The sequence below is a fragment of the Palaemon carinicauda genome, chromosome 10 (genome assembly GCF_036898095.1).
Source record: "Palaemon carinicauda isolate YSFRI2023 chromosome 10, ASM3689809v2, whole genome shotgun sequence".
Classification (NCBI taxonomy): domain Eukaryota; kingdom Metazoa; phylum Arthropoda; class Malacostraca; order Decapoda; family Palaemonidae; genus Palaemon; species Palaemon carinicauda.
This window is the reverse complement of record NC_090734.1, coordinates 69,772,336-69,795,558: the sequence shown is the minus strand read 5'-3', so window position 1 is coordinate 69,795,558 and position 23,223 is coordinate 69,772,336. Positions and strand designations below refer to the sequence as shown.

Here is a 23,223-nt window from a genome sequence, read left to right as displayed (position 1 = left end):
AATCTCTTACCTTTCTTCCTTTTCGTCCAACTCTCTTCCTTCTCCCTCCTACCTGCCACTCCCACCACGATGCCTCTCACCTCGGTCGATTTGTTTAGCCCCATATTTAACGTTATGTCATTGTTGCCTTGTTCATGTTGGTTGCTTTCATTTTGGATTGTATATAGCCTTTCCCTTGGGTATTTGTACCGTTTGCCATGTTATTTTATTATGCATATTATGATTATACTGTATTACTTGCCTTGTGCCATTCATAGCATTACTACTTTTTTATCTACTTAAGGCTTTTGGGTTTTGTGATGATGGTATTACATTACTTTATTTTGTTTGTACGGTATTCTTTCCTATGTCCCATTTATGGCAATTTTCGATTTTACACCTAAGGTTTTTGGTAATTGTGTATGTTATATTAAGTTCCTTAATAATATAGTAACCTCCACTTGTACATGACGTTTTTAATTTAACCTTTTTTGATTTTATGGGCTTGGACGGCATTCTCTGGTATATTTTCACCGGGCGTCACAGGTCAACCCAGAAAAGGGATTTTGACGAAGGAAAAATCTATTTCTGGGGAGATACCTGTGACTCCCGGTAAAACCCTTCCCTGTTTTTTCCCCGTCCCTTTCCTTTCCAAGCCATCTCATACAGAAGGATGTGTAGATGGCGCCATCTCATACAGAAGGATGTGTAGATGGCGCTCGAGTTGGGCGTCGGTGGAGTGGATCAGGTTGGTTTGGTTAGTGCCGCTGTAGCGGCTCATCCCTTATTGGCGAAGGAATTATCTAAATGGAAGACGACCTGTGAATAGTGGTTTTCACACGCCCTATCTTTATACACGATGCCCTTAGGGTGCTCGCGCGAGGGTAGTAACCTCTGCATTTCATGCTTTAACTTTCTCTGGTATATTTGGAAGTATTTATATCAGAAAAGTGACAAGAAGGACCTTTTCACCGGGCGTCACAGGTATCTCCCCAGAAATAGATTTTTCCTTCGTCAAAATCCCTTTTATATATATATATATATATATATATATATATATATATATATATATATATATATATATATATATATATATATATATATATATATATATATATATATACAGTCAGCGCGGGTCGGTCTGTCCGGGCAGCATCCGCCGTGCATTCATTTTGGTCCCCCCCCCCATATCTACACTAATACACAATATAAATCAATAAAAATTTAATTGAACACTCACCAATATCCCTGCTACTTGTCTATAGGGTAGCCTTTCCTCTTCTTGACCTCCAAAAGTCGTTGAGGAACACTATCGGCGAGGTTTTGTAGTATATCGGCAGGTATTTCTGCCCACACCTTATGGAGCGCCGCCTCGAGAAGTGTCACGTTGGTCGTCACTTCTTTACGAAGGCGGGCTTTAACTATCGCCCTAAGGTTCTCAATGGGCGAAATATCAGGACTTTGACCTGGCCAATCAGGAATATAGTTCACTTCGCTATTTTCCAGCCACTTTTTCACTTTTTTAGCCGTATGGCAAGGGGCACCGTCCTGCTGAAAAATTTCAGCTCCTGTAGCCGCAAAACAATCCGCTAAATTGTCTTTTAAAATGTTCAAATAGCGGTCAGCATTAACCGTTATGCCTTTAGGCAAAACAACAAGGCTTGGGGCACCACCGTAGGCAAACGAACCCCAGACCATAAGCGATGCTGGGTGCTTAACTGTCTTGGCCGTGAGATTAGGCTTAAGAGGATCTGACCCCCTTCGCCGCCACACTTTTTTCCCGGTCATCTCACTCACACAAAAGGTCGCTTCGTCACTCCACAAGACACTACGCCACTGCTCCAAGGTCCAATCCTTGTATGTCTTGGCAAAAGCAACCCTCCTCTGCCTTTGTTTCAAAGTTACAGCGGGCTTCTTTCGCGCGATCACTTTCTCGAAGTCGAGGCGCTTCGACAGGTTTTCCTGAATCGTACGAACACTGACGTTGCTCAACAATTTAGGGTTCTGTTCTTTCAGTTGCTTAGCTGTTAATGTTGGATTTTCTTCTAGGGTTCGCTTTAATATGTGTAAAGTACGATCAGGAATCTTCCGGGGAGGGGAACCAGCCTGAGAGTGAGAAGGGACCTCGGTGCTACCTCCTGCCTTGTACTTCGCCACCAAGCGCCTCACTGTCCTCTCGTTCACGCCAGTATTCTTCACGATTTCCTTCGTTTGCAGACCTAAATTATGACAGGTTATCACTCTAACAATGTCATTGTGACTTGTACGGGGTCTAGACATCACGGGGGGGGGGGGGGGTTTGATACACAAAAATGCCACGCGAACTCACAAAAGAACGATTGCAACTCGGCCCTCTCAACCTGACACAACCTCACTCCACGACTACAGGAAACACACTGGCTAGCTTCCACCTACGCAGATATGTAGATGCCAACTTGTATAAAAAGATGCCAATTAGTCAATTTGTCCCAGTCGATTTTTTCCCCGATAAACCCCATGCCTCCGATTTGCGCGGAACGCTGTGTCCGGCCCACTACTCGGACACAGCGATCCGCGCTGACTGTATATACTGTATATATATATATATATATATATATATATATATATATATATATATATATATATATATATATATATATATGTGTGTGTGTGTGTGTGTGTGTGTGTGTTTGTGTGTGAAACATGTTTTGAGGATATGCTCACTTTAGATTTATATGTATTACAATTTTTAGTCTGGAAAGCTGATTTTATTTAGGAATGCCTTATGTAGTGTGGTAATTATTATTAACCATGTGTTCATAAGGGTGATCTTGTTGTGTACTTCTGGTAAAGAATTCCTCAATGTAGTTGTACTCAAAACAATCAATTGATCGTGTAATTTTAATTGTTGCAGATTAAGTATGGATTTTATCCAAACATTTGTTTATTCGTGAATGCTTTGAAAGCTAATAAGATTCTCTCTCTCTCTCTCTCTCTCTCTCTCTCTCTCTCTCTCTCTCTCTCTCTCTCTCCTCTCTCTCTCTCTCTCTCTCTCTCTCTCTCACTATCTTTATCATTTTAGGATTCAGAACTACAGCTCTCCTCATCCAAATGGGTTATCCAATATCTGTGTCTTCTTTTAGTACAGTAATTCGATTTCTCCTGAAGAAATAAATCTCTTTAATGAATTCATTGTAAAAGAAAGGTTGAATTATTGCAAATAATGCTTTAAGTGTACTGTAAAAATGTAAGTCTTCTAATGTCAAGTGCCCTACTAAGAAAGGTTACCAAGGCAGCATTTTTTCTCTATTTACAACTTACGTGTGCTAAGAGCATTGCCAAATGATATTTCTACTCTTTCTACACAAGAAAACATATTTTTACGGAAGGCCCCCTCGACACGTGCATTTAAAGTCATAAATGTAATGTCACATGGAGGCGTTAATGAGTAAATTGCGGTAAACGTAATAATATGCGGATGATGCCTAATAGGTTAATGTGAACTTTCTTGCACAGAATTCCTGCTTTTCAGTACTAGACCTGTAGTATTAATTGAAACATGAAGATGCCAATTATATGGCTACCATTGCCTAGAGTTTTGTGAAGTCCACTTGCAAATGGGAGATTGTAGATTATTGCTTGACTCTTTGTTCAAGGATGATGTGGTAGGGCAGGACGAAATATGTGGGGTTTGGGAACAAGCTTTTCCTACAGATTTTAAAGGTGCCCCAACCACCTATTTACTAGGAAAGTTGCCTGGATTTTTAATGCATAGTGGTATCAGTGATTTCAGAGAAGGAAATAATCTCTACTGTCACAAATCCCCATGCATTAAAAGCACTGGTTAACAGCTCATTAAAGAAGACTAACAAGGAAGAATTATACAGATTGGGAAGACTGCATCAGGGATAGTATGAGACAAGCGTCATCCAAGATAATTTTTCTCCTAACAGAGTGTGAGTCATTTTGTCGTTCAGTACATAGTATTTCAACACCTCATACACTGAACATTCCCCTGTATTGGTTATCACATACCTGTATGGTGCTTCCAAGTGTGGCTGTTGGGTATCATTGAGCATATACTATATCTCCTGTGATGTAACCAGGGTAGTGTTGGCTCCTAAAGGTTCACCATTTGTGTGTTACTTTAATCTGCAGAAGTTTATTTTTCATGCCATTATATTTCATTCTTTTACCTCAGTCATGCATGTGGTCTCGCAGTAATGTAAAGGCATAGTCATTTAAATTAATATAGGGACCTATCACAGTCAACAAAAGCTGGAAGACTCTTTGTCTTTATTTACGTATCTGTAGATTTAGTTAAATATTTTGACATACAACTGAATTATTAGTTTTGAACTAATTGATTTTTTTTTTACTCTAGGGTGCCACATAATGTGCCATGAGTATGGCACACTGTAAGTAGTACTAAAGGCTCGTTGTTGCATCCCTCTGTCCTTAGCTACCTTGCTTATTCTCTTTTACTTAACAGCTATTCCTTTTATTTGTTTTCATATCTATCCCAATTATTTTGATTTTCTTACTTTTATTTTCAGTCCATTTAAGAACAAGTTTCTGTGTCTTGTGAATCTATGAATGTTACAAGTTTAAATTGTTAAAGTTTTTTAATACTGTATTATATCTTCATAAAGGATTTTTTTTTATTTTCATCACTTACAGATATGTGCCTGGAAAAACGGACTTTTTATAGAGCTGTATCTGGACTTCATACCAGTATTAATATTCATCTCAGTGCACAGTATTTATTGTCTGGTGAGTATATAATTTCTTGCCATTCAGGACTAATAGGTTAAAATTTCTTGTTTTTCTGGCATATTCTTGAAGATTTTTCTTGAAAAATTTTTGAAGTTATAATTGTTCCTACACAAAAGCAAACCATTTTCTCTTTACTATGGACATGTTGTTCCTGCATATCGGGAAACTAGCTATAAACTTTTTACATGAGGTAAAGAACCCACCATTAGTTAGTGGGGGTAGACCAACCTCTACGCTCACACACTTGGGTAATCTATTTATCCACTTTTGTTTATGGCTCTGTGGAGCGCAGACGTGCTCTATCTCTCCTGTAAAATCCTACAGTATTTAAATGAACTGTCTGTAAACTCACTTTGTATTCATTTTTATTTTTCAGGTGTGCCGGGTCTTACTAAGGACTACGAAGATGCGGGTTTGCCCTGGCATCAAAGTTCTTTATTGCGGCACCTTTATGCCTGGGTTGGAGACGAACCTCATTTCATTTGTCCTGGGTACAGACAACACTCTTTCGCTCAGGCATCTTCCCGCAGATAGTGTCAAGAGGGACCATCCTCCCAGTGGGAGCGGTACAGTAGGCGACGGAAGAAGTCTGAAAGGGCATGCTCCCAGTGGGAGCAGTACGGTAGGCAACGGAAGAAGTCTAAAAGGGATTGTTTACCCTCAGGGTCGTCCTCGAGTTTGAAGAACTTTTTACTCCGGCATCTCGTCCACCCTCCGCTGACTCCTTGTTCAATGTCCTCCGGAGGACAAATTAGTTGGCCTGGTTAGGATGGTGAAACAAACCAAAAAGAAAGTCTTTTCCAAAGTTGTTGGGACGTGATACTCTTTTTGAGTGTGTTTTGGCCATGCCGCTTCAGCGAGTGGAAGCACAAACCCAACTCTTAATCATGGAATAAGTTGCTGTTCTGCCCACACACCAGCGCATAGGCACAACGCAGCCTTCTTCCCATCATGGCGCACGTAGGAGAGATAAAGGCTTCTCTTCGATAATTCTACGTGAGAAAGGATGACCAGGATTGTTTTCTCAAGGATGCTCTACATCGGTGAGACAGATCCTGGTGTTGTGCACTGTTGCACTCCTAACCACCTAGCCAGGTGGCTGGATAAGATCTTTTGCACGACGGGGGCCTGCGTGCTCTTCCAACTGCATGCCATGTTATCTTGGTGAGTTTGCCATACGTTACTCTCCAAGCTTTGCCTTCACGCGCTCCACACGTGACCGCTACCACGGTAGTGCGCTTCCTAGCGCAATGCGCCCATGCATCTAGCTCTCCTACATGTAGGGGTTATACCTCACGTCTTCACAGGTGAAAGTTAGCCTCAGGTGAGTGCTACCTTGCAGGTGACAAGCTCACCTGCATGCCAAGTATGGCCTTCGCGCATGCTACGTGCATGTCACAAGCCCACCTGCATGCCAAGTATAGACTTGGTGCGTGCCATAGATGAGCGCTACCTTGCCAGCGCGCTCTCCGGTGTGTGACGCACAGGGAGCAAAACAGTAGGGACAGGTAGATGGGGGGTTATTACCAAAGTGGCAATCCTCGTCAGGGATAAGTTGAATGTCACTTCCTCAAGGGAGACTTCTTACAGTGTGCCTGCTGAGGCAGCTGAACTTTTGAGTTATTTGGCCCCGGCGAAAGTCATAGCAATAATAATAATACCTCTCCACCTTCGATGCTTGGGGGATGCATCAAAAGAAAAGGGGGAGACTCACCTGTCACGACACATATCTGCACTGTCATACGTTTCCCTGGATTGGAGTACAGCGTTGCTGGCTCTTAATCTCTTCCAATAACTCCCTTTTGTCATACCGTCGTGCCTCCTCTGGAAGCACAATTATGGTACAAAAGTCAGACAAGGGTATTTTTAACTCGGCATAGAACACACACAGACAACAACCATACCACGTTGAAAACACTGCTTCTCATTCGGTCAGCAAAGTCGAACAATGTTGTTTCTGGTCAGTTTTAGGATATGTTACTGCCTGGAACACCAGATGCGGGTGGCAACAACTCCTTTCCATTTATTCGATATAAGATTTAGTTGTACCTGAGAAAACCCATTTGGTCCCTTAAACACAGTTTAGTGTGGGTAAGGAAACTTTTCTAGCAGTCATCCCGATCAGGTGGACTCAGATAGTGGGCTTCGATGGACCTGTTTCTTCCTCAGTTAGCCATCTAAGTCGTGACCTTGTCGGAAGTCACAGATGAGGTATTAATCCAGGACGTCTCATGTCCAGAAGCGCTAGAGTACAGTTAACCAGTACAGGGTAATCAGGTACCATTTTTAGAGGGAGACCCGTTCTAGAAGGGCATCAACAGAGTGGTCGAGAATCTTCATAGCTCTGCGGTGGTAGCAAGTACAATAGCACCTAGACCTTGTATTCCATGCTTGCAGAGGTATTAAGAAAATGGTTTTCTCCTTTCTTGAGCGGCCCATACAACCTCAGTTAGAGATTCACTACGATCGCTCGTGCCCATACGACTGTTCTCCTGGAGGGTGTGCAACATCTCCTCCCTCAGGTAGGAGTTTTGCAAGTAATTATGAAAAGGATGGCTGGATACCCTTATAGATCACCGTTCACCTTCCATCAGGCGAAGGGGTTTTCCACTAAGGTGGAGGTTGTTGCAGAGGCTTCTGGCCACTATATATCTCTCTCCCCAGGACAGCATAGCTCGCTACCTCAGGGAGGAATGACCCTGCTCGCTCTCAACCATGATAGAATACCATTGAGCTTTGAGTCTTGGTTACTTTTCTGAACGCAGTCAACCTTGCAGCAACGGAATAGTGTTGTTATTCAGTGTTGAACTTACTGGTCCCCAATCAGAAGTTAGACCGCCTCCTCGGAGCATAGTTCTTGGACCACGCTTCCGTGAAGGAGTGCTTCATACCTATAGTCAGCCCTCAAATCAGGACCTGACTCTTAGCAAGGTTTTATTTTTCCTTCTCACCCTGACCTCCACAACGAGTGCCAGCGAAGGACGTGGTCTCTCTGAATATACCCAAGCCATGGGGGGAAGGTCTTGCAACACTCGACCCTTTCCTTGAATCTGTTGCCAAGACTAGGACTCCCTGTTGTGGATCCTAGAATTAGGCCCTCCCATATAGAGAGCCTCTACTCTAACTGATGACCCTGATCAATTGTTGCTTTGGCCTGTAAGGGCACATAGGAAGTTTCTCTAACAGACCATTAAGCTTGTCCACAGGTCAATAGACTTCGTCAACATAGAGAAAGTCAAGAGGAGAATAAACTCGATCTCTTCCTGACTCAGGCAGGTAATTTCTTTCCAGTCAAACTTAAGGGGAAGAGGGAGTAGTCATACCCTGTGAGAGCGGGTCACCCCAAGAGCTACACTCGGAAACCATACTCTCCCACAAATTGCCGAGCAAGCTGGTTGAAGTTAGGAAAGGGGGAGGGAGTAGTAAGGGATGAATCTGTGTGCGTGCGTGTCTGTGTGTATATATATATATATATATATATATATATATATATATATATATATATATATATATATATATATATATATATATATATATATATATATGTATGTATTTATGTATTTATTATATGAATATTGGACAAATCAAGTACAGTATTATGTTTGCAATATATTGTTTCTAGGAAAATGAATAAGTTTTGATGTATTAGAACATTTTTGTTTCCTCTTTTGATGAAGACAGCATGTACCTTTATCATTAATGATGGTTTTGTTTCTTTCAGATAAAGATGGTTTTGTTGATTCCAGTGAAGGTGTGTGGGGTCATAATATAGAAGAATTTCAGCGTCGCTTTGATCCTGAGCTAACTGGAGGCGAGGGTCCTTTGCGTCTCAAAAATCTCTATTTTGTTTATCTCTTAGGTGAGTTACTGAATTATTTTCATGTTTATGTTGTATTTTTCCTAGTGAATTTTATATTTTGAATGGAGATGCATCTTTAGATATCCTTGCTTCCATATTTCAACCATCATTTTATGCAAGTCAAGTTTTTCTTTTATCACCAAATGTTTTATTCAACTCTTTTTATCCTGAAACAAATTACTTGCTGAAAGAAGATTTTAGACAAGGTAAAAAATCGAACAAGATAAAGTTTTAGTCAGCATCCAATCTACTCAGGAAGATAACAAAGCAACTATATTTAAAGTATCAGGAGGATTGCAAGGCAGCTGAAACCCAGGGGAAGGGGCAAGGAACCATTTGTAGTGTCCACAGTAGTTCTGATTTTTTACAAACCATTCTTTCATGTTAATTATTGGGAGACACTTACTCATATTTACTAATATTTTAGTAGCACTTCTTTAAAACAACTAATACGCGTTTTTCCTTAACGTTTCCTTCACTCTCTGTGTATTTGTTGTGTTTCCACCACAACCTGATAATCCTCCTTTATTTTCCTTGTTCTCACCTGTACAAGTTATGCATAAAAAATTCTTTACTGCATTTGTTTTGTGGCCCTGAGCATCCCATGTGTTACCGTCTTTTACATTAGACACATATGTCACCTTTGCACCTCTGCCTTTGTAGACTCACAGCTTATCCTCTGTGTTGGGGTACCACCTACTGTGTCCATTTTGTAATACAGTGAAGGTGATGCTAAAAGTTGTTTACAGCATCCTTTCATCTCCATCTGTATTGCTTTTCAGCCTTTGTCTCTTAGTTTTCAACTTTGTCATCATAACTCTTCACCTATATCTTGCTCCATTTTCCACCTAGTTGTAGAACGATTCTTACAGGAAAGCCCTTTCAGGGTCTAAAATTAGGATTGTTCCTACGCGAAAACAAATCTTCGTCATTTAAAATGGGTGTACTCTGGCACGCAAGCTAGTATGGGTGATGAAGAATCATCCAGGATCATACAACCAATACAGTATGCCCTACTCGCCCATGTGACAGGTCGACACTTTTTCTTGAAGCAGTAACCCACTCTATCTACGACCATGCTGATGTTCAGACGTCGGGTGTTGGCCTTTGAAGTTTTCCTTGCTTTTATGTCAATTGTTTTCTCTTGTCTTTCAGAATGAATACAAAGCAAGTGTATGTGATGAGGACCTGTCCCGGTATGAAAGTTTATCCTCATACTGTACTTTGTGTCCAAAGTATAAGGGATATTGGTGCATCTTAGAGTCTACCTGTGCTTTTTGTAGCGAGAGGTCATCCTCCCAATGGGAAAAATTTCCCGGATGGGAGAAAAAGAAATCTAAAGGGGATTGTTATCCTTCGATTGTTAGAGGAAAAGAAGTCTAGATCTTCTGCTTTTGACTCCAGAAATCCTCCTGACTGAGCCTATGTTGTCGGGTGTGCCACCAGGCTTAACCAACAAATGACGGCGGCCATGTAATTCTCCAGGTTTATACTAAAGACATAGATTCTTCTGCCGACTATAGTGAGGTAGGAGATGCTACGTTAGTGGCTGATCCCCTTGCTACCTCTTTGTCTTCGGTCATTGAGCATGCTCCGATTGATGCTCTCCACATGACATATGAGAAGGTCCATGATGCACCATCGATTTTTCCACCTTTCATCACTCTAGACTCTTACGACTAGCTCTTTATTTCTGACCCGGGGTCTCAAAGTGAGTTCTCACATTATATGCCTTTGAGGTTTTGAGCATACTCCAGAGCAATCTCACTCGTAATAAGAGAATACCTTGACGGAGTCACTCGGTTTCAGCATGGAATTTCATTTTCTTGTTGAAACTTTGTGAAGGGCAAGAGGGCTCTCAAACTTGGGAATAATCTTTTTTCAGTTTGAATTCAAATTTCTCACTCTATTTTATTTCTACTTTTCAACATTACTCCAACCTCATAATTTTGACAACTTTTTATCAGTGTGAAGCTCCTTGGGGCAGATTTTTGAGCATCAATACATTAATAATATTCTTTCATGGAGTGATTAACCTCTTGTTTAAATACAGTACTGAGAATAATTCCAAGTCCCTCAAGAGTTAGGGGTGATGGTAAAATGCTGTTCTATTTCGTTTCTTTACTGAATAAACTTTTGTGTTAACAATTAACATTTACAATTAAAATTACAGAGTTAGATTAGTACACAAAACTGAGAACAAATTATTTCTCTTGAAGAGTGGAGGGCTGTAAACGTGGACTGCTACTTCACAATTCGCAATGGGTTGAGAAATCCATGAGTCTCCTGATCAGGCAGGAAAGTAGCTTGGTCTTGGACAGGTGTCCTCCCATGGACACATTTAATAAATTCCTCCTACCTCGTCTCGTGCCATAGTTAAGGTATTCATCCACCACCCAGGTCTAAGGGCAAAAGTGGGAATTCTCCAACTATTAACTTCTCTCCTTCTGCTGCTGGTGGCCAACTGTACCGCATTTCTTGAAGTTAATAAGAGCCTGTCACATCGGCACTTAGATGTGGGGCCTTGCCCCCAAGATTGGGGGGACTGGCTGAGGTCCCTTTAGATCTTTTCACTGGGCGTGTTGGTAAGGAAGGGTGCTCTTGCTTCCATGCAAGAACTTTTGTAGGGCAATCTAAGGTGTGGCAAGCTTTCCTCATGTCATTGATGATTTCCTTTGTTTTATTAGTCCCTTTCTACAAGCGTATTGTTGACGTCATTCACTTTCTGCTTGGTGTCCTGGTGACATCATATTGCCAGTTCCGTGCAGGCCAGGGAGTTATCTAAGCAGTGCATGCATTCGTGTTGAGTAAGTCATTCCTCTTGCCTCTGGGCGCTTGTTATGTCAAGATTTATGCAATATCAGCATTTTAACACAACAGTACCATTTCACTCCTCTTTTCCTGTCTCACTGTACACTAACTTTTTACCTTTATGAAAACAACTAACTTCATTTGTCTCTCTATATCATTTAAAAAATGGACAAAACTTATAAAATAGTTAATTACATACTTTTATGAACTCAATGTAAAATTCTCTCCTGACCTCACATCAGCTGGCTGTCTTAACTTTATGAGTAATATTTCCCTTATATATATATATATATATATATATATATATATATATATATATATATATATATATATATATATATATATATATATATATATAGATATATATATATATATATTTTTGGGCTCAAGCCATGGCGTCCTGATGGAAGGTTCCTGTTTGGTAGCTTCCTTGGGTATAAGACTACTAAGATATTCCCAGAGAATTTAACCACAGGTTATCACAGAATTCTAACTTCTGGAGCGAGTATCTCAAAGGTTTCCCTTTAAGACATCGTAATACAACAGGGGACACGCATGTGTGGTCGTGCCACATAGCTATCTCCACCCCGAACAGAGTTAACGCTTCGGTGTGTAAGGGCTGAGAATAGCTGGGAGCCGTTCCACAGCTAATCTCACTCGTGGCTACTACTGATACTCGAGACGTAAACAAACGGACGCCATTGCTCTAATGACGTCACGCGCGTCTTTATCCTTTGTTTAGTAGCTGCCCTACTGAGACGGATTTTCCCTTGTGTGAACTTTATCGCTTTGCATCTTCGCTATGTCGTTACCTTCAGCCTCGCCTTCTTCTGGAAAGTTGAGTACAAGGTTCCAGTATTGTTTAATTAAGCTCTGGCCGTAAAGTAAATATTATTTCATGAAATAATTGATGTTTTGTGGCAGAGCTGTGCCTCTACCGGACCCGCCATTTTATGGCGTCGTTGTTGTTTTGCATGTTCTATTTAGTTAGCCACAACAACGCTTCCGGCCTTATATACTAATCGAATACATTAGTTTATTTAGTCTTCATAGCTAGGAACTTTTATATCGTGTTTAGACGCTTTTTATCGGTCATCGATTGACCTCATACCAGTCGGCTTCTATAGCCCCCAGGCCAGGAGCCTATATACAAGTGTTCATGCATGATTTATCAGTGATCCTAGACTAAGTTATGAAGATAGTGGCATTATTATTTTACAATACTTTTGACTAGTGATGCAAATGTTTTCGCCTTCAGGGACCATATAGGGGATAGGCTAGTCAGTGATTCTTACTAGCCTAACCTAACCTTAGGACCCCTATATGCTTCCTTCATCCCCTGCCTTGGCATTCCCTCTAATTAGCCTTGATCCCTTTTCTGAGTAAAGGGATTTATTGTCTAATAGAGTATTATATCGCCTCTCAGTCCTCCCTAAAGGAATGAACCCCCTTTAGGATTGCGTCTGAGAGTGAGGTTAGGCTAGCCTACCTCTATGGCTAGGATAGTCTACGACTTTCCTGCGATAGCGATACGTCTTCTTCCTTGCCTAGTTCAGGACTTTTAGCCCTGATCTAGGTCGGGTTAGGAAGGTTTCTCTGTTCCATGCTGAAACTGTACTCTTGCACCGTTTTAGCCGATCAGCCTAATCTTAGGTTAGGGAGTGTCCTCCCTTCCCTTTGTGGCCGCTCTGGTACAGAAACCCTTCCTGGGAAGACCCCTCTCTTCTCCCTCCCCACCTATCTCTTGTATAGCCTAGCCTATGCTTAGGTTAGTTTATACTCATCTGTCCCCTGTCCTACAACTCCTCCTTAGGGTGGAAGAGTAGGGCTACCCGAGCTTCCTTGTGCAGTCCGCTCTGGTACATATACCTTCATAGTGTCCTATAAGGTTAGTTCCTAGTGTAGCTCTGCATAGGGGAGTCTCCCCCCCCCCCCTCTTGGGTGTTCCCTAGTCCTCCCTTGGGCTACCTGCTCCCGGTCCCTAGTGACCCCCGCTTATGGATGATAGAGCCTGTCTCTATCATGGGTACACCCCCTCAGGGAGGGGGAGGGATGTCTGGAACCCTGAAGGTACTTCCTGCATCCTTCCCCCCCTCCCCCTGTCTCTCTATCTATCCGGGTGCCGGTCTCTTGCCGCCTCTTCTGCCGGCAATACCGGCCTCCCTCTTGGTGACTTCCCTACCCTTGCCGCCAGCCCCCCGTGTACCGAGGGACTGCCGGCTGCCGCCGGCTACTACCGGCAGCTCTCCTACTCCTATCTAATCGTCCGCTTGCCGGTCGATCTCCGGAGTGCCGGCATATACTGCCGGCAACCCGATACTACCTGTACCATCCTTACCCCAGTCACCAATCCGGCATCCTCCGGCTGCCGGAGCCGCCGCTCCCTGCCGGCGTGCCGCCGTTATGCCGGCGGCCGCCATCCTGGTATCTAACTGACTTTGAAAATTGTCTGTTCTAGTGCCAGAATCTATGCTGGAGCGAGCTCCGGCGTGCCGGCGGCTTGCCGGATGCCCCGGAGGCGTCAAGAATACTTGCACCCCCTCTCTGTAGCTATCATAAGACTAAGATAGCCCTACCTGGCAAATAGATAAGCTGCTTTGCTTCTAAGATCAGTACCTAGTACTGCTCTATTAGTGATCATGCTGTCTCTTTGCATTCTTCTATTTCCAGCATGCTATGTGCATCTTAGCACGGCTGGTTGCCAGAAGCAGTTTCCCTTAATGAGACCTTCTGGCTCTTATCTGGGAACCGAATGAATTCGATCCCAACCTTGTCCTTGGCTTTCCATGGAGTTCCAATATAATGGGAATCCTAGGAAACTATATCCAATGATCTCGGTCATTTGGATTATCCCAGGACCAAGCCTATGGTAACCAGCCGGGCGAGATGCATGGAGCGTGTTCTCCTTTACTGTTTCACTCTCTATGCATCACACCTTCTGTAAGTTAAAATTAATGATTAATATTAACTTAATTTAAGAGCCATTCCTATGACTCCCCCATACTCATTTTCTCTTTCTTCCACAGGAGGAGCAGATGAAGTGCGATTTCGCATACTGTGCTGTGAAACGCTCCCAGTTTTACGGACATACGGCGTGCAGGACTCACGCCCCTTGCTCAGACAAGAAAGGGGATTGGAAGTTCTGGAATCCACTGGAATGTACGGTCTGCCAGGCCTACCTAGTTGAGGCCTTCCATAACCCTCCCTCAGCGGAGGTTAGAGACATTGCTCGTGAGAAACTGCGCAAGTGGGTGCGTGGTTTTCAGAGAAATGCTACTGGACCGTACCTGGCCACCGAAGAACTGAGGTCCCTGTTGTTCCCTAAGGCCTCCCCTGACTCAGTGGTCCCAAAGGAAGCAATCCCCACTGTCCAAATTACGGTGGAACCTGATGTGGTCATGGCTCAGTCCATGCACGAGTGTCGCCTAGATTCCGAGGAGGATGAACAGATCTCTGACGTCTCGGAAGACACGGAGAAGACGCTTATGGCTCAAGGAGCCGAAGAGGACGAAGACAAGGTGGAATACACCGAGTCGGAGATTGGAGCTACTCCCTCGTCCATCCCTCCGCCTACTCCTACACCGACGGATGTGTCCATCCCGTCTACCTCCTCGACCCCGGATCCTTCCTCTTCTACCCAAGAACTGATCCGACTGATTAGAGCTGTCATGGACGACAGACTGAAGGAGAACCAGGAGTCCATCAGGTCTATGATTGGATCCAGAGAACCGAAGAAGATCTCGGTCAAGGATCTCCCAGCTTGCTCTCATGCCAACCCGTGGAGGTATGCAGAGCATATGGTTATTGCGACCGGCAGGATCTTTGTTAGTGACAAAATCGGCACGGTCCCGTTGGAAGATGTGGAATTCTTCCCAAGCTTCGAGGCCTACCCGGACTGTTACGTCCGGCTTCGTTCCGAACCTGCCTCGAAGGAGGAGACCGAACCTAAAGAAGAGATAGTGTTCGATCTCGCAAAGGCCCAGGCTATGCTAGCCTCCGCATTTAAGAGCAGGGGCTTTACCTGCTCTAAGCTTCCTGCCTTGAGCAAGAAGCATCCTACATATGTCGCACCCGACACTGCGATTCTTCCATTTTTGGAAAAGGCCTTGGCTGCATGCCTTAAAGCGGCGGAAGAAGGAAAACCCTGCCCTGCACTGGAGGAGTGCAGACCCTTCTCCATCGTGACACCCCCTGACACTAGACAATGGAAAGATGTCCAACATACTTTCGTTGTGGGTAGGCTCGATCCTGACGTCGCCGGACGTCAGTTTAATGAAGACCTCCCTAAGCTCAATGATCACCTCCTTCGCGGGGAACAAGACACGAAGGAGAGGCTTGCAGCGTCTCTTTCTCATCAAGTCCAACTTGAAGTTATGGCCTGTGACACAGCAGTACCCGATCACTACATGGTACTGGCCAAATCCCACTTACTCACGGTAATGAAGGACTTGTACCATTTCATAAAGGCTCGTAGAGCCTGTCGTGAATTCGTGTTTGTCGGTGCCACCGTGAAACACGAACCCCGGAGGCTGATTTCCTCCAACATCTGGGGAAAGCACCTGTTTCCTTCTGACCTTGTCAAGGAAATAACGGACAGAGCCGCCACGGAGAATAGGAACCTTCTCCACAAGTGGGGCATGTCCAGGAAAAGGAAAACCTCTCAGGACGATGGACCTCAGCCTAAGAGGAAACCTCAGAAGCCGAAACCCCAGCAACGTCAACAAAGACGTCAGTTTCCGGGACCCGCTACCTCCCAAGTGGTTGCCCAACCACAACAGACCTTTCAATTTGTCCCCCAACCGGTGTTGTCACAGTCACCGGTCTTCACCCCTGCCTTTGAGCAGCCATCCACTACCTTTCATGCCAGAGGTAGAGGCTCGTCCAGGGGTGCAAGCAGAGACGCCTCTCGTCGTCCCTCCAGAGGTAGAGGAGGAAAGGGAGCTAGCGGCCGAGGCAACAAGTCCTCGGGACACCAGAAGCAATGAAGTGCTTCCGGTGGGAGGAAGACTCCGCCAATTCCAGGATCGTTGGACCTTCGATCCTTGGGCACACAGCATCATCAAGAACGGTCTAGGCTGGAGTTGGGTGCAACCACCCCCAATCTTCCAGCGGTTCTTCCAACAATCGACCCCCATTCTGGAAGAATATGTTCTAGACCTCTTGAACAAGAAGGTGATAAGGAAGGTAAAGTCCACCAGGTTCGAAGGGAGACTGTTTTGCGTTCCCAAGAAGGACTCAGACAAGCTCAGAGTCATTCTGGACTTATCCCCCCTCAACAAGTTCATAGAGAACAACAAATTCAAGATGCTGACGCTTCAACAAATAAGGACCCTTCTGCCTCAAGGTTCCTACACGGTCTCTATAGACCTGGCGGATGCCTAATGGCACATTCCAATGAACCATCACGCTTCCTCCTACCTAGGATTTCGACTCCAAAGGAAAAGCTACGCCTTCCGGGCCATGCCATTCGGCCTCAATGTGGCCCCTCGGATCTTCACAAAGCTGGCGGATGCCATAGTACAACAGCTCCGCCTAAGAAACGTCCAGGTGATGGCCTACCTCGACGACTGGCTAGTCTGGGCTCCATCGCCCGAAGAGTGTACAAAGTCTTGCGACGAAGTTACCCAGTACCTAGAACACCTGGGATTCAAGATCAACGAGAAGAAATCTCGCCTCTCTCCGGCTCAGAAGTTTCAGTGGCTGGGAATCCACTGGAATCTTCAGTCACACCGCCTTTCCATCCCCCAGAAGAAAAGGAAAGAAATAGCAGGGTCTGTCAAGCGACTACTGAAATCCAAACGCATTTCAAGACGACAGCAGGAACGAGTTCTAGGCTCTCTACAATTCGCCTCAGTGACAAACCCAGTGCTTCGTGCACAGCTAAAGGATGCCGCGGGAGTCTGGAGACGATCGGCATCCATCGCTCGAAGAGACCTCAAGAGACGGCTTCCAAACAGACTTCGACGCCTCCTAAAGCCGTGGTCGGAAGCAATGGCCCTGAAAAGGTCCATTCCTCTCCAACACCCTCCTCCTTCACTCAACATCCACACGGATGCCTCACTGGAGGGCTGGGGAGGTCACTCCCACCTGAAACAAGCTCAAGGGACCTGGTCTCCACTATTCAAGACGTTCCACATAAACATCTTGGAGGCCATGGCGGTCCTTCTTACTCTGAAGAAGCTATCCCCGCCGCCCTCGATCCACATCCGTCTAACCCTAGACAACTCGGTGGTAGTTCGTTGTCTCAATCGCCAGGGCTCAAGATCGCCCCAGATAAATCAGGTGCTTCTCCCAATCTTCCGTCTGGCGGAGAAGAAGAAGTGGCACCTGTCTGCAGTTCACCTACAAGGATTCCGCAACGTGACAGCGGATGCTCTATCTCGGACAAACCCGATAGAGTCGGAATGGTCTCTAGACGCAAGATCATTCTCCTTCATCTCTCATCAAGTCCCAGAACTTCAGATAGATCTCTTTGCAACGAGCGACAACAATCAACTTCCTCTGTACGTAGCCCCGTACGAGGACCCCAAAGCAGAAGCGGTGGACGCCATGTCACTGGACTGGAACAGATGGTCGAAGATATACCTGTTCCCTCCCACCAACCTTCTGTTGAAAGTCCTCTCCAAACTGAGAACCTTCAAAGGGACAGCGGCCCTAGTGGCTCCCAAGTGGCCCCGGAGCAACTGGTACCCCCTGGTCCTGGAGCTGCAGCCCAAGCTGATCCCTCTCCCGGGCCCAGTTCTCTCTCAACAAGTACAGAAGTCGACTGTCTTCGCTTCATCATCGAAAATCAAGGACCTTCATCTCATGATTTTCTCTCCCTTGCCGCAAAGAAGAGGTTTGGGATCTCGAAGAAAAGTCTAGACTTCCTAGAGGAATACAAGACCGAATCCACGAGACGGCAATATGAATCATCCTGGAGGAAATGGGTCTCCTTTGTTAAAGCAAAAAATCCTAAAGAAATCACCATTGATTTCTGTATGTCCTTCTTCATTCACCTTCATGGACAAGGATTAGCAGCCAATACGATTTCAACCTGCAAATCGGCTTTGACTAGACCAATTCTATATGCTTTCCAAATTGATCTGTCCAGCGACATCTTTAACAAACTGCCGAAAGCATGTGCTCGCCTACGCCCAGCACCCCCTCCGAAACCGATCTCCTGGTCACTAGACAAGGTGCTCCATTTCGCCTCCAACTTGGACAATGATTCATGCCCCCTCAAGGATCTGACTCAGAAAGTTATATTTTTATTTGCTCTCGCCTCGGGAGCTCGAGTCAGCGAAATAGTGGCATTATCAAGAGAAGAGGGACACATCCTGTTTGCTGATTCAGGAGAAGTGACCCTCTCCCCTGATCCGACGTTTCTCGCCAAAAATGAATTACCCACCAAAAGATGGGGCCCTTGGAGAATATGCCCCCTGAAGGAGGATGTCTCTCTATGTCCAGTAGAGAGCCTCAAGGTCTATCTTCGCAGAACTTCAAACTTTGGTGGAGGCCAACTCTTCAAAGGAGAAACATCGGGCAGCGACCTGTCACTGAAACAATTAAGAGCGAAAATCACCTACTTCATTCGCAGAGCGGATCCGAACAGTACACCCGCTGGTCATGATCCTAGAAAAGTGGCATCTTCTCTGAACTTCTTTCAGAGCATGGACTTTGAGAGCCTTAAAAACTTTACGGGCTGGAAGTCCTCGCGAGTTTTCTTTAAACATTATGCGAAACAAGTGCACGAAATCAAACATTTTGTGGTAGCCGCAGGTAGTGTTATGAAACCTGCACCTAACTCTGCGTAGAACAGTGAGTTACTTGGGACTCTAACTCTTCGGGTGCCTATGTTGACCCTCGAGTGATTCATAGTGATGTCTAAAAACACTTAGTGCTTTTATAACTGTTCTTATCCCAGGTGAAATGTCATAGTGTTACACAAGTGCCGCATGCCTTGAGCATGATGTGTTATTTAAAGACTTGCGTTCCTCGAGAACGAGTACCTACTAATCCTGAAATTCCCTTTCAGATTCAAGAGCAAGCCTTTATTTCTATGTACATTATTATTACTGTAAATGAACTTTACTTTTGCTGTAAATTATTTAATTTCTGCATTGTGAAATAAAATTTCTATTTTATTACTTATGCGTCTCTTTCAGCTCCTACTTACTATGAAATACATACTGTCATAGTTTTATTTATTCCTCCTTTCTTATGGTCATGAAGAATTTAAGATGTCTATTCCTAAATTATATTCACCTTGCCTCAGTAAGGTTCCTACACGAATACTTACTTCTGATAATCAGGAGATGAACTCTACACACAGTGCCCAACCACCACTGGCCTACTTCAGAATGTTCCTATACAAATATCAAACATTCTGCTTCATCTCTAAGCTCTTAAAAGTTCTTCTGTCAAGATGAATAGCCCTTCAATACCACTTTGACGTCGGCATAGCCCATGGGAACTTCCTACCAATGGGGGGCAGGATATTTCGTTCCTATGGTTCTTACCTAAGATTACTTTGCTGTTTTGTCAATGCCTAGGCACTTAACTCTGGGGGAAAATCTACCACGATACATTGATTCTCTGGTACTCTTCCATCAGGACGCCATGGCTTGAGCCCAAAAAACGGATTTTGAGCGAAGCGAAAAATCTATTTTTGGGTGAGATAGCCATGGCGTCCTGATGGACCCTCCCTACTACTTCGTTCAGTTTGCTCCCACCCTACACAATTGTATCATGGTGATGGGCAGCAACTGGCGCCAGGATAAAGACGCGCGTGACGTCATTAGAGCAATGGCGTCCGTTTGTTTACGTCTCGAGTATCAGTAGTAGCCACGAGTGAGATTAGCTGTGGAACGGCTCCCAGCTATTCTCAGCCCTTACACACCGAAGCGTTAACTCTGTTCGGGGTGGAGATAGCTATGTGGCACGACCAGACATGCGTGTCCCCTGTTGTATTACGATGTCTTAAAGGGAAACCTTTGAGATACTCGCTCCAGAAGTTAGAATTCTGTGATAACCTGTGGTTAAATTCTCTGGGAATATCTTAGTAGTCTTATACCCAAGGAAGCTACCAAACAGGAACCTTCCATCAGGACGCCATGGCTATCTCACCCAAAAATAGATTTTTCGCTTCGCTCAAAATCCGTTATATATATATATATATATATATATATATATATATATATATATATATATATATGTATATATATATATATATATATATATATATATATATATATATATATATATATATATATATATATATATATATATATATATATATATATATATGTATATATATATATACACATATATATATATATATATATATATATATATATATATATATATATATATATATATATATATATATATATATATATATATATATATATATATATATATATATATATATATATATATATATAAGGGAAATATTACTCATAAAGTTAAGACAGCCAGCTGATGTGAGGTCAGGAGAGAATTTTACATTGAGTTCATAAAAGTATGTAATTAACTATTTTATAAGTTTTGTCCATTTTTTAAATGATATAGAGAGACAAATGAAGTTAGTTGTTTTCATAAAGGTAAAAAGTTAGTGTACAGTGAGACAGGAAAAGAGGAGTGAAATGGTACTGTTGTGTTAAAATGCGGATATTGCATAAATCTTGACATAACAAGCGCCCAGAGGCAAGAGGAATGACTTACTCAACACGAATGCATGCACTGCTTAGATAACTCCCTGGCCTGCACGGAACTGGCAATATGATGTCACCAGGACACCAAGCAGAAAGTGAATGACGTCAACAATACGCTTGTAGAAAGGGACTAATAAAACAAAGGAAATCATCAATGACATGAGGAAAGGTAGCGGGTAAGGGAGTGTCATTGTTCTCTAAATCTCTATATGTATGTTCGTACTTTTGCTTTCCCTATAAAATGTAAGAAACCTCTCTCAATAAATCAGTCCTCTGAGGAAGTATCACGAAACTAGTCAGGACTCAAGTGTATATTCTGTATTTTCATTTTCCCTGTGGTTCTTCTGCATCTGAGCATCACGTTTTCCTGTGATTTTTACGCATATATATATATATATATATATATATATATATATATATATATATATATATATATATATATATATATATATATATATATATATATATATATATATACACACACACACAAACACACAGTGATGCCTCACAACACGAAATTAATTGGTTCCATAAGGGCTTTCGTGAAGTGATTTTTCCTTGTAGCGAGTCGCTTTTTACGTGTAAATAGCCTAATTCGTTCTAGACCCTTGAAAAACACCACATTAAATGATTATAGAAATGATATTTGGCCCTAAATATACTAGATATATGAAAAGTACTGCATTTTGATCATTTAATAATAAATTAACATTGATGTTCTGAAAAAGAAGTGTTTAATTAGAGCGATGTGTGAGGCGGTAGAGGAGGAGGAAAACGCCGGAAAACGTTTACATACAGTGGCAGAAAACGTAAACACTTAACTTTACAAAACAGATTTATAAATGACAGAAAACATTAACACCTAATTTTAAGAAACGCATCTACAAATGCCAAGAAATATTAAAATTTAACTTTACGATAAACAGAACAATTTTTTTTTTTATTTTTTTTTATACTTTACGTTTTCTTTTTTCTAAATTTAATTACACTATGTATTTTTGGGCTCAAGCCATGTCGTCCTGATGGAAGTTTCCTATTGGTAGCTTTCTAAGGGATATTTGGTTACAGTGATATTCCCAGAGAGTTGACCTTTAGGTCTCCAGAATTCTAACTCCTGGCGCAAATATCCTTAAAATTTCTGTTAAGGATATTGCATAATATCAGGGTACGTATATCTTAATATGACACATGGCAATCTTCACCCCGAATAGCGTTTTGTTTCGAGGAGGAAGAGTGGCAAAACAGAAGGGGAGCCGTTATCAAGGTTACCCATACTATTACGAGGATCCAAGATGGCGCTTATGCCTATTTCAGTAGTGATTTCGCACGGTGGTTTTCCCTGCTATCTAACGATTTTGATCGTTATTGAGAGGATTTATAATGCAATCTCCAGCTTCTTCTGCCTTTGGAAAGTTGAGTATTTAATCTTTACAGTGTATAATTTTTAGCTCCTGCCTCACAGTGAAATTAGTTTAATTTAATGTGTTATGGAGCTTGGCCGGTCACCGGAGGCGCCATGTGGGCGCTGTCGTTCGTTATGCATGTGTTATTTAGTTAGCAGAACGACATTTCGGTTGTAGTAGCATTAAAAAATTATGAAAGCTATTTAGGCACAATTATACTAGTAAAGGTATATTTAAGCAAACAAATTTCCTCTTCCTTATGTCGATCGTATACGTTAGAGTTTTGGCGATTTAGGTAACCGAGATCTCGCCCGCGCTAGGCTACCTAGCCTAAGCGCTTTAGCATACTTTCATACACTATCCCCGTTTACCCTCGTTTATCGTTTTATGAATTCAACAGGAGATAGTATATCTCCTAGAATTATTTATATAACTCGATACTCGTCTCCTGTGGAGATTTAAGGGTAATCCCTCCTTCCCTCTGAGTGCCGCCATAGGCGACAACCCTATCTTGGTCTCGCCATAAAGTAGTTCACTCCGGGTTAACTAGGTTAGTGTTTTCTGTCTCCCACCCTAGCCTGCGAGTATCCCAGCTTGGGTTTTCGACAAAACCTCAGAGTATTCAGTCTTTCTGCCGGCGGCCGGGCTGCAGGGCGAGTAGTCACTCCCCATCCGGCTTAGAGCTGTCGGCATAGGAGGCTAAGCCTCCCTAGGCCGCACT

The 23,223-nt window shown here is 43.2% G+C and overlaps 1 protein-coding gene across 1 annotated transcript in view; it reads left to right on the top strand.

The window, feature by feature from the left end:
• Positions 1 to 23,223, top strand: part of LOC137648041 (ero1-like protein) — a 453,186-nt gene that overhangs the window by 339,851 nt on the left and 90,112 nt on the right. The window contains exons 6-7 of the mRNA XM_068380983.1: positions 4,639 to 4,731; positions 8,456 to 8,593. Coding sequence (XP_068237084.1) covers positions 4,639 to 4,731; positions 8,456 to 8,593 — 231 coding nt within the window. The remainder of the gene's footprint in view (positions 1 to 4,638; positions 4,732 to 8,455; positions 8,594 to 23,223) is intronic.